A 12605-nucleotide genomic window follows, 5' to 3' on the forward strand; every position below is an offset into this window, starting at 1 on the left:
AACTCTGGACGGCAATTCTGAACACACATTCAGTATGACTGGGTAGCGAACGTCGCCCCTATATAGAGTTCTTCATGTGACCAAACTCCCGCGAAGACGACAACATATGGATTGCAGAAAACCCTAGAAAGAGCAGCGATGAAGAATCTTAATTTAAATCTACGTCTCTTGCTGTCTCTTAGAAGTCTCTATCTATTACTTCCCCATATTCCAGGGATGATTTCGAACAATGATCTTGCCATACTGCCTGTAATATCACATTCGTATTAGCGCACTAATATTGTGCGGGAATAATGAGCAACGCGATACTAGTACAACCCCTCAGGTTTGGCCAGTCGCATCTCTGACGTTGTAAGGTCAGTATTTTAACTTCCAAAATATTCGGATCACCGCGGGAATATAAGGACTTTGTGTGGGAATATTCTCGGTGTCAACACATTCAAAGATATTAAAAACTTGATCATTTCAGACCTCAGTCTACACATTCACTATACGCTTCGGAACTTCACTATGGAACACTATTTCGAGTCGTGTTGTCGAATCGAATGGGCGGATGAAGAATATACCAAACTGGACCACCAACTAACATTTAAAATAATCCAATAGCTACAAATTTTGTGGCAGAGAGTATTTTCAGCCTAATTTTGTCGCATCGCAACCTTCCAGTCACGAATAGAGACAGGTAGGAATGACTGCTTAATGTTTCTGTACTAGATGTTATAAATTAATTTTACTAACATGGTCTAGTGAGCTGGAACAATATTAGCGCCTATCGGCTAGGAAAACGGCTCATAATTTGTTCCAATTTGAATTTCGCTAGGTCTTTATTTTTTAAAGAGTCTAGCAGTTGAAAATTCTCAGTTCTTCCGGTAATCTCTCTTGCTAGGCAAACATTCATGATGCCCTTTTTGTGTTCGCCGATGTCCACCGTAAGTTCGATCTGATAAGGATCCCACACCGTGCAACTATTTTAAGCTGTCTTTCGAAGGCAGACCTCATTTTACGGAGTCCAAGCATAAAATAATAAAAACCTTAAGGTCATGGGTTGGTTAGAACGAAGCCTATATGATCGTTCGAATGTTGTATAACTAGGATTGTTTTCGGTATTTTGTCTCAAGTCAGACGGAAGACAGTATTTAAAATTTAGTAAATTTTTTGGAAAAACATCTAAAAGAACGAGGTAAAAGACTTGCAGCTGTTGAATGTACAGCACACTAGGCGAAGTGAAAGCCAGAAAATTCTCGTTATGACTCGAAATGGGAACTCACGTCCCATCTTTAAGGGGAAACTCCAAAAAGCTAGCATAAAATTGAACTGTTAAGAATTTTCAAGTAGTACAACACAGGATCCAGAAACACAGAAACTGCTATAGTGTGCCCATAATTAAAAAAAAAGTAATTATTGATGTAGTTGTACAATGACAAATATCACTGTTTACAGAAGTCTTGAAACAGATTTAAATGAACTACAGATGCACACAGTTAACCATGCCGCCATACAACGCACAGGCAACTGAGCGCAGCTCGGGGTAAAATTAAATTGTCTGGAAGGCCAGTACAATCCAATGCAAAGCTAACGTACATCAGTTATATCGACCTTGTTAATTACCTTCGCTGGGTGTAATTGTCTTGCTTACACGCTAGAAATGAAAATTGGATTGGCACTCTAAGCCGGCATCTGTCTTTTGCTGCAGAGCTCGTCAATTTTGTAACATATTATCAACTACCAAATTACGAATTATCTCACGTATAATCCGTGGAAAGAGGAATAAGCTATTACGAATTTCAGATATCCCAAGTCTTGCTGTACATCTCTGTGGAAACAGTATCTTGCAGTTGCAATACTTGCCAAATTATTGTTTAGAATTTGTTACTTCGGAATCGTGCGAAATTAAAACTCGTATCATCCCATTACTAATACAAATCCACTTATTGTAAGTTATGCACGTAATAAAATTGTTGTGAATGCAAAGGTTTATTGTATACTGGAGGAATGGTCAATATTAAAGGATATGAAAGGAATCATCATTCTAAGGAAAAAAAAGTCTAGTAAACATGGGATCTAAATTGCACATCTTACAGTTATGAGCACTACATTTCTGACACTGTGAAATAAATCTCTTTTATTGCAAGCTCTTTCATTTCCTTATTTTGAGATGTAGTAGTATGAACCAAAACAAGAAAAAACTCTAGTAATTTGGGCACTAAAATACATACATTAAGAGCTAAGAGCCATTGTTCATCTTCCCCTCTATGAAATACATGTCTTCTATTGAACAAGTGCTCATCGCTCTTAGGATATGCATTTTTGAGCCCATGTTCACTAGACAATTCTTGTTTTTGACCACACTATCTCCTCCCTAAATATGGAAACCAAATAACTTGCAGTACAAGAGATTTGTTCACAGTATCGCAGATGAAGGGCTCGAAGCTCTTAAGATATGCGTTTTAGAGGCCTTGTTTACTCGACTTTTTTTGCTACGAATGATTCTTCCCGTCGTATCCCTGAATATTAATCATTGCTTCTGGAACACCCTGTATTTAAGAGCAAAGAACGAGTTCATTTTCATGAGGGCAGAAAAATTGCTTTTACACGCTCTGAATCGTCTTCTTCTTAATGATAAATAGGGAAGACTTTATCGCTACGGTATTTTTATTTATATTTGTCTTACATTTTAAATCATCAACGTCTCCACAGTACTGACAAAACTGGACAGCTGCATTAAATCCAACAGCTCAAAACAGTCACCTGAAGAAAAAACTCGAATATGCAATTTCACTCTGTACACAGCTCACGAATCCAAGACTCATGGTCAAGTGAAAGTTTTGAGCTGATGGAATTTCTGCAAATACTGGAGTTTGTGGTTAATCTGCAGATGGCGTCGATCCATACTCGTCATCTTTAAGGAAAACTAGAAAAAAGTAGCATCCAGACTTCAATATTTCTCTGTGTGTGCTAAGATAGTACAACTGCCAAATCCGAAATCCAGAATTAATCTCACACGCATAGGCTAACAGATTTCCACAAATCTTCACTACCCACGGGTAATTTAATTTCATCCATCATAAACGATGTTTCTGGGAAGCCTGCAATTGTGTCTACAATGATTTAAACAATGCCCTGCAGCAGTTACGTCTTTTGTGGGTATGTTTGTACTATGCTATGATTTGATGTAAACTAACATTGTGACTGTGAATGGCGAGCGCCTGCGTACGATCGTGAATTGTGACTTTCTGTGCTTTGAAGGAAGCACATTAACTGTTAAGTAGATACACGGAAAACTAGCCTGTAACACAAACATCTAAAATTTTACGAGCTCTTTTTCTGGTCTTCCGGTTGCAGTGAGAACACAGAAAACGACTGCAGGAATAGAGGTAGGCGTCACATCCTCACTCGCACACTCCAACTGGGTGTAAATACCTGACACGTGTCCATCCTACACACGTACCTAATTGATGCATTTGCTTATAATTTAAATCATTATTGTCATAGATAGCTATGGCTCGCAGCCGTATACCTTCGTGAAACAGTCATAGTTCCAAAGGCAGAGACAAGAGAGCTTCGGCTTGATGTGACCCCTAAGAGAAACGAAATTCGTTCTTCCTTGAATTTGTGTCTCGCGATACATGTACGTATAAGGCACCTACAAATTGACCACCTTATCGCCCGACCAATTTCGAGGCATATTACAGGGGCGCCCTGTTTTTGTGATTTGTTTAGCTTGTTGTTGTTGTGGTCTTCAGTCCTGAGACTGGTTTGATGCAGCTCTCCATGCTACTCTATCCTGTGCAAGCTTCTTCATTTCCCAGTACCTACTGCAACCTACATCCTTCTGAATCTGCTTAGTGTATTCATCTCTTGGTCTCCCTCTACGATTTTTACCCTCCACGCTGCCCTCCAATACTACATTGGTGATCCCTTGATCCCGCAGAACAAGTCTTACCAACCGATCCCTTCTTTTGGTCAAGTTGTGCCACAAACTTCTCTTCTCCCCAATCCTATTCAATACTTCCTCATTAGTTATGTGATCTACCCATCTAATCTTCAGCATTCTTCTGTAGCACCACATTTCGAAAGCTTCTATTCTCTTCTTCACCAAACTATTTATCGTCCATTTTTCACTTCCACATATGGCTACATTCCATACAAGTACTTTCAGAAAAGACTTCCTGACATTTAAATCTATACTCGATGTTAAATTTCTCTTCTTCAGGAACACTTTCCTTGCCATTGCCAGTCTACATTTTATATCATCTCTACTTCGACCATCACTTATTTTGTTCCCCAAATAGCAAAACTTTACTGCTTTAAGCGTCTTATTTCCTAATCTAATTCTCTCACCATCACCCGACTTAATTCGACTACATTCCATTATCCTCGTTTTGCTTTTGTTGATGTTCATCTTATATCCTCCTTTCAAGACACTATCCCTTCCGTTCAACAGTTCTTCCAACTCCTTTGCAGTCTCTGACAGAATTACGATGTCATCGCCGAACCTCAAAGTTTTTATTTCTTCTCCATGGATTTTAATACCTACTCCGAATTTTTCTTTTATTTCCTATACTGCTTGCTCAATATACAGATTGAATAACATCGGGGAGAGGCTACAACCCTGTCTCACTCCCTTCCCAACCACTGCTTCCCTTTCAAGTCCCTCGACTCTTATTACTGCCATCTGGTTTCTGTACAAATTGTAAATAGCCTTTCGCTCCCTGTATTTTACCGCTGCCTCCTTCAGAATTTGAAAGAGAGTATTCCAGTCAACGTTGTCAAAAGCTTTTTCAAAGTCTACAAATGCTAGAAACGTAGGTTTGCCTTTCCTTAATCTAGCTTCTAAGGTACGTCGTAGGGTCAGTATTGCCTCACGTGTTCCAACATTTCTACGGAATCGAAACTGATCTTCCCCGAGGTCGGCTTCTACTAGTTTTTCCATTCGTCTGTAAAGAATTCGCGTTAGTATTTTGCAGCTGTGACTTATTAAACAAATAGTTCGATAATTTTCACATCTGTCAACACCTGCTTTCTTTGGCATTGGAATTATTATATTCTTCTTGAAGTCTGAGGTTATTTCACCTGTCTCGTACATCTTGCTCACCAGATGGAAGAGTTTTGTCAGGACTGGCTCTCCCAGGGCCGTCAGTAGTTCTAATGGAATGTTGTCTACTCCCGGGGCCTTGTCTCGACTCACGTCTTTCAGTGCTCTGTCAAACTCTTCCCGCAGTATCGTATCTCCCATTTCAACTTCATCTACATCCTCTTCCATTTCCATAATATCGTCCTCAAGTACATCGCCCTTGTATAGACCCTCTATATACTCCTTCCACCTTTCTGCTTTTCCTTCTTTTCTTAGAACTGGGTTTCCATCTGAGCTCTTGATGTTCATACAAGTGGCTCTCTTATCTCCAAATGTCTGTCTAATTTTCCTGTAGGCAGTATATATTTTATCCCTAGCGAGATAAGCATTTACATCCTCATATTTGTCCTCTAGCCATCCCTGCTTAGCCATTTTGCACTTCCTGCCGATGTCATTTTTGAGACGTCTGTATTCCTTTTTGTCTGCTTCATTTACTGCATTTTTATATTTTCTCCTTTCATCAATTAAATTCAATATTTCTTCTGTTACCCAAGGATTTCTACTAGCCCTCTTCTTTTTACCTACTTGACCCTCTGCTGCCTTCACTACTTCATCCCTCAAAGCTACCCATTCTTCTTCCACTGTATTTCTTTCCCCCATTCCTGTCAATTGTTCCCTTATGCTCTCCCTGAAACTCTCTACAACCTCTGGTTCTCTTAGTTTATCCAGGTCCCATCTCCTGAAATTCCCACCTTTTTGCAGTTTCTTCAGTTTTAATCTACGAGATAACCAATAGATTGTGGTCAGAGTCCACATCTGCCCCTGGAAATGTCTTACAATTTAAAACCTGGTTCCTAAATCTCTGTCTTACCATTATATAATCTATCTGAAACCTGTCACTATCTCCAGGCTTCTTCCATGTGTACAACCTTCTTTTATGATTCTTGAACCAAGTGTTAGCTATGATTAAGTTGTGCTCTGTGCAATATTCTACCAAGTTTATTTAATTATGTGCCATAATATCCCGCTCCGTTTCACACACAAAGAAAAACGGGGTTTTGCCTTTATTGTCTTAGAAGCAACAAGGCCAAAAGACCCCGAGAGAAAGCCGTAGGCACAGCAGTGGGAATAGCAGGAAACAAATTCACCCACGTTCTCTTACTTAAACAATTGGGAGCCGATGATTTTTGTTACTATCTAAGAAAGGATGAATCATGCATTTCGGAGCTGCTGAACATCGTCAAACTAGTCTTAACGAAAAAGGATACAGTAATGAGAGAGGCTGTAAACTGCGAAGAGAGTCTATGAGCTACATTTCGATTTCTAGTCAATGGTAGAAGTTAAGAGGACCTAAAACTCACTTCTGTTGTATCCCCACAATTGTTAATTAAATTGATTCCTGAAATTTGCAACATGATTTAAAAGTTGACTGAGGAAATACATCATGGTAAAGCAAACAGAATAAAACAAAAGACATTCATATAACGGTTATTAATTTATTTATTAAAGATGACTGTAAGCTTAAGAAACTCATTTCATATTCAAAGAACAAATAATTACATATGGTGGTGGTTCACGTCATCTAATAGATGGTGCAGATGGCTGTCAGCACTATTGGACTGAACATCTGAGGTCATTAGTCCCCTAGACTTAGGACTACGTAAACCTAACTAACCTAAGGACATCACCCACATCCGTGCCCGAGGCAGGATTCGAACCTGCGACCGAAGCATCATCTAATAAGAAATGTGTTAGAACTGTAAAAAAAATCTTCGCTCTTCATACTAGAGGACATAGATATAGGCTGGATCTATTTCACACAACAATGAAACGAATATATTTGATGAATTAATGCCCATTCAATGTCAATATATCAATTTTTAGATATCATTTCCTATAAATAACGGGAATAAGACCTAAAAACAGAAATAGAGGAGGCCCTGACACACAAAACCACTACGCATTCGTTAAAAAATAAAAAAAGGGCTTCATTTCTAGCAGATATATTGCTATACTTTTCGCACGCCGTGTCCCACAAACATATGCAGTATTTAGATTTCTCCAGCAACTTTATTCATAAAGTTTCGACCGCTTCACATTCTGTTATGAATACTAGAACAGCATTTAATACTACGCGTGTCGACAAAAGACGAACTTTCGTCGGTCGGTTGGCACAACAGCGCTGTACATGGCACAGTTTCTTGGAGGGAATGGTGATGGAGTTGGCTGTCACGTAGTTCTGCCCGCCCGACATCCCGACAAGTTAAATTCGTCAGTCGGCCAGTGGAAACTTCGACACACGTCCAGTTTCCTGGTAGGTCGGACGGTCGGTGCATGTATAGTGTCCTATACACACGAGCTCCACCCCTTAGCTTTGCTAAATGTTAGCGCCGTCTGCCCTCAGAGGGCGCGACTGTTGCTCGGTTGTATTAGAGGGGCACGACAAAATAAGTCACTTCTGCTCCGAAGTTCGTCGGCAATAGCAGGTATCTTATCAGCCGGTAAGTAACTGCCTTTTCCTTTGAGCTCGAAGTTGCGATGGATGTTAGCATACAAGACTTTTGATGTTAATTAAATGCTGAAAACGGTCACTCATTTTCAATCTGTTATTACTAGTGCCTCGTACATCTGATTATATAAAATATAATGTGGGGAAGTGAAGGGAAATGATGGCTGGGAAATCGTGACGTCGAGTCGCACAAGGCGTTGTGGTAATGCAATGCTGGAATTTGAAAATTTGGGCACAACCGGGACTCGAACACGGGTGCTTCGGTATTCTGGATCGGTTGCGTTAAGGGCACGCTTTCCGTCAGACTCAAATTCTCAAACTATTGAACGCTAGAATGCAGCGTCCTCCGTCCACTAACTACTTCCTTGCAAACTGATTCTTGTACTATTTCGCGCTATAGGCTATTAGTGCATCCCGCAGTGCAGAAAACGTCGTGGAGCAGTCACGCTCTCTGTCCGATAGAACAGACATCTCAGATATGTAAACTTCATAGTGAAGTTTGTCTAGTATCGAGCGTCCTTAAGCAAGTTGGTTTTTCCAGTTCCAGTTCACGAGCAGTTTTCAGAATTGTATCTCCGTTAATTTTTCTTACATAGGAACAAATCTTTGGTTTATATATTTCGACTTTCGTGTATTTTAGCTTATTTACTATGCTTATTTCGTACTACTGTTTCTTACAGCATTTGTGGTTAATTTGAAGTCATGAGATCAGTTATTGGAGAAGTTATGGAATATTTGGTTATCGATAGCCATTGCTGTTGAGTTTTCTGTACTTGACTATAGCGCTATCGTTTGTGTACACACACACACACACACACACTACTATATTTGACCATTTTTCTCAGATTTTTGTTATGAAGTAGAAGAATATTATTCTCTTCACCTTCGTTTGTTTTTGCCTTCTTCAATTTCGAATAAACTACGTAGACGGAAATTGTTGTGTTCACTAACTTTAAAGTTATCGGTTGCACATGTTGTAGTTGTCTGAAATTGACCATCCAGTCGAATGTAAAGTTGTAAAAGTGATACCAAAGCAATGACCTTTTTCTTAATGATAAGTAGGAAAGACTTAATCGCTACTTTATTTTTCTCTTTAGACACTGCGCGTTTGAATCAGCGTCTCCACAGTACCGACAAAACTGGACAATTGCATATAATCAAACAGCTCAAAACAGTCCCATGGAGAAAAAACGTGAATACCCAATTGCACTCTGTACACACCTCACGACTTCAAGATTCTACGTTAAGTGAAAGTTGTGAGCTGATGGAATTTTTACAAATACTCTATTCTGTGATTAATCTGCAGATTGCGATGATCCGAATCCGTTATATTTAAGGAAAACTAGACAAAAATAGCATTACATACTTCGGTATTTCTGTGTGTACTGAGACAGTACAATTGCCAAACCCGAAATCTAGAATTAATCCCGCACGCATAGGGTAACAGATTTCGACAAATCTTCACTTATCATGAAGAATTTAATTTCATCCATCTTAAACGATGCTTTTGGAAACCCTGCAACTGCGTCTGTAATTTAAACGACGTCCTTCAGCAATTACATCTTTTGTATGTTTGTTCTGTACTGTGCTATGATTTGTTATAAACATTGTGAATGGGGTGCGCCTGCGTGCGTTCGCGAATTGTGAATTTCTGCTCGGTGAAGGAAGCACCCAGTTCCAAGCAAAGAAGGGAAAGCAGAAAGGTGGAAGGACTATATAGAGGGACTAGACAAGGTCTATTACTTGAGGGCAAAAAAAGAGGATGTAGATGAAGATGAAATGGGAGATAAGATATTGCGTGAAGAGTTTGATAGAGCACTGAAAGACCTAAGTCGAAACAAGGCCCCGGGATTTGACAACATTCCATTAGAACTACTGACAACCTTGGGAGAGCCAGACCTGACAAAACTCTACCAGATGGTGAGCAAAATGAATGTGTAAATGTCCAGTGTAGTCATTTGCTCGTGACATAATAAAAATAAGAGCGTTAAACATAAAAATGTTTCCTACTACACGACATTGTGGTGGTAATAGTGTTAATCATTGTTTTCGGAAGTATACTGAAATAATGTAGTTCCGTACCTGTGTAGATCAATGGCGGTTCCATCAGACGACCGAAATAGACAGGAGCAGGAAGATGTCAGCGGTGACGACGAGTTTCCTGAACTTCAATTGCCACCGTTCACTGCAGGTATGTTCCAAGCAACCAGTAATTCGTCTTACTCACAGAAGCCATAACTGCAAGTTTAATACCACTAATTCACTGTAACATGTAACATCTGCTAAGACGTCAAACAGAGAAATTAAATCCTCAGTTAAATAAGGAAAGTAAGGAACTATGAAGGTGAGGTATTTAAAACAATTTCATATTTTAAGTCGGTTTTTACATAATGTCCGACTCTGGTAGTCGAAGAACTACCAGTTCACTCTCAAACTTTACTTTGTCAGATTACGACCAAATTCTATGCTTGGGCACGGTATCTGTATTTTGTTTAGTGGATGGGAAGAGCTTGTAAAATCGACGGCGAAGTCATATCCAAATACTTCATACTCTTTTAGGTAGGAATCGCAGCCGCTGTAATGTAGCAATAACGATCAAAATGTATTCTGCTCAGGGCTCCGCAGCATGTAGGTACTTCATACTTCACTGTATCTAAAATATTTGCTAGGTCGGTATTCAGGCATAGAGCCCATCGTTAGTGGCACATACTAAGTGTGCCCATATCAAACATCGTACGTATTAATTTTGAAATTTCGTAACGGATAAACGGACAGGCTTGTTACTTGTCACTAACGACGGGTTCTCTCAAAATACCGTCGGGAAATCGGATATTACTTCTGGTTTAAAGCAGGGTATCTTTTAACATAACATTGTGAAAATAGCGATGGCGGAAAATACAAACTTGTCGGCAGATAGTCCAGGTATTATTAACTTTCTTGAAGTGTGTGAAATGTAAGACCAGGTGGGAGCTGCCCCCCGAAAGACTAATTTTCTCATTTTCGTTGCTTGGAGTCTAGACTCCATAGTTTTGCTGCTTGTTTATCGGGCATCCGGAGGAAAGCTGCTCTCTGCCATTGACCTTATTTTCTGTAAACAGTGCGGCGTAACTGTGCCTAATTAAACAACGGCATCGCGAAACCACGAAAGCTGTTGTACCGTGCGTTCCTTCACGGACAACAAATTTTGGTCAGGCGGTCAGTCACGGATACCATTGCATTAGCCTGAGGAGTTTCAAGCAATGTTCCTTTGCGTCGGATCCACAACTGTTTCAGCGTCTCACTTGCATATGTACCTATTATCTTACCGTTACTGATGGGAAAGCGTAAAAGACAATAGCTGCATTTATGTGGCAGATGTTGCAACTGGTCACTTACTTGACGCCAAGGGACTTTCCTTGTAAATGGTGCGATGTAATCTGCTTGTCAGTAAAAAATACAGCAGGTTTTAGCGGTTTCTTGATACCAGTCTTTGAATTCTGATCTTACATACGGTATCACAACGCGAACAAATAATCTTTTTGCCGGCCGGGGTGGCCGAGCGGTTATAGGCGCTACAGTCTGAAACCGCGCGACCGCAACGGTCGCAGGTTCGAATCCTGCCTCGGGCATGGATGTGTGTGATGTCTTTAGGTTAGTTAGGTTTAAGTAGTTCGAAGTTCTAGGGGACTGATAACCTCAGATGTCCCATAGTGCTCAGCCATTTGAACCATTTGAAGTAATCTTTTTGGGTTACGGTTCTTAGTATTTAGACTTCTCGTAGTCAGTGATTCACAGGCTAGTGGGTAGTGGTCTACCTACAATTTTAAATATTCGTAATATGCATGTTCCTAACCTTAGTGTAGCCCGGTATTGACGTTGACGTTGTTGTCGTCCTCAGTCCTGAGACTGGTTTGATGCAACTCTCCATGCTACTCTATTCCGTCCAAGCATCTTCATCTCCCAGTACCTACTGCAACCTACATCCTTCTGAATCTGCTTAGTGTATTCATCTCTTGGTCTCCCTCTACGATTTTTACCTTCCACGCTGCCCTCCAATGCTAAATTTGTGATCCCTTCATGCCCCAAAACATGTCCTACCAACCGATCTCTTCTTCTAGTCAAGTTGTGCCACAAACTTCTTCTAAATCCTATTCAATACCTCATTAGTTAGGTGATCTATCCACCTTATCTTCAGTATTCTTCTGTAGCACAACATATCGAAAGCTTCTATTCTCTTCTTGTCCAAACTAGTTATCGTCCACGTTTCACTTCCATACATGGCTACACTCCAAACAAATACTTCCAGAAATGACGTCCTGATACATAAATCTATATCCGATATTAACAAATTTCTCTTCTTCAGGAACACTTTCCTTGCCATTGCCAGTCTACATTTTATATCCTCTCTACTTAGACAGTCAGTTATTTTACTTCCTAAATAGCAAAACTCCTTTACTACTTCAAGTATCTCATTTCCTAATCTAATTCTCTCTGCATCACCCGTTTTAATTTGACTACAGACACAATTACCATGTCATCGCCGAACCTCAGTTTTTATTTCTTCTCCATGGATTTTAATACCTACTCCGAATTTTTCTTTGGTTTCCTTTACTGCTTGCTCAATATACAGATTGAATAACATCGGGGAGGGGCTACAACCCTGTCTCACTCCTTTCCCAACCACTGCTTCCCTTTAATGCCCCTCGACTCTTGACTGTCATCTGGTTTCTGTACGAATTGTAAATAGCCTTTCGCTCCCTGTATCTTACCCCTGCCACCTTTAAAATTTGAAAGAGTATTCCAGTCAACATTGTCAAAAAATTTCTCTAAGTCCACAAATGCTAGAAACGTAGGTTTGCCTTTTCTTAATCTTTCTTCTAAGATAAGTCGTAAGGTCAGTATTGCCTCACGTGTTCCAACATTTCGACGGAATCCAAACTGATCCTCCCCGAGGTCTGCATCTACCAGTTTTTCCATTCGTCTGTAAAGAATTCGCGTTAGTATTTTGCAGCCGTGGCTTATTAAACTGATAGTTCGGTAATT

The 12605-nt window shown here is 40.0% G+C and overlaps 1 protein-coding gene across 1 annotated transcript in view; it reads left to right on the forward strand.

The window, feature by feature from the left end:
• The first annotated feature begins 7272 nt into the window (after positions 1 to 7272).
• Positions 7273 to 12605, forward strand: part of LOC126272423 (uncharacterized) — a 44695-nt gene continuing 39362 nt past the window's right edge. Inside the window, exons 1-2 of the mRNA XM_049975267.1 lie at positions 7273 to 7575; positions 9674 to 9774. Of these exons, the coding sequence (XP_049831224.1) occupies positions 9678 to 9774 (97 nt within the window). The 5' untranslated portion in view covers positions 7273 to 7575; positions 9674 to 9677. The remainder of the gene's footprint in view (positions 7576 to 9673; positions 9775 to 12605) is intronic.

The sequence above is a fragment of the Schistocerca gregaria genome, chromosome 5, assembly GCF_023897955.1.
Source record: "Schistocerca gregaria isolate iqSchGreg1 chromosome 5, iqSchGreg1.2, whole genome shotgun sequence".
Lineage (NCBI taxonomy): Eukaryota > Metazoa > Arthropoda > Insecta > Orthoptera > Acrididae > Schistocerca > Schistocerca gregaria.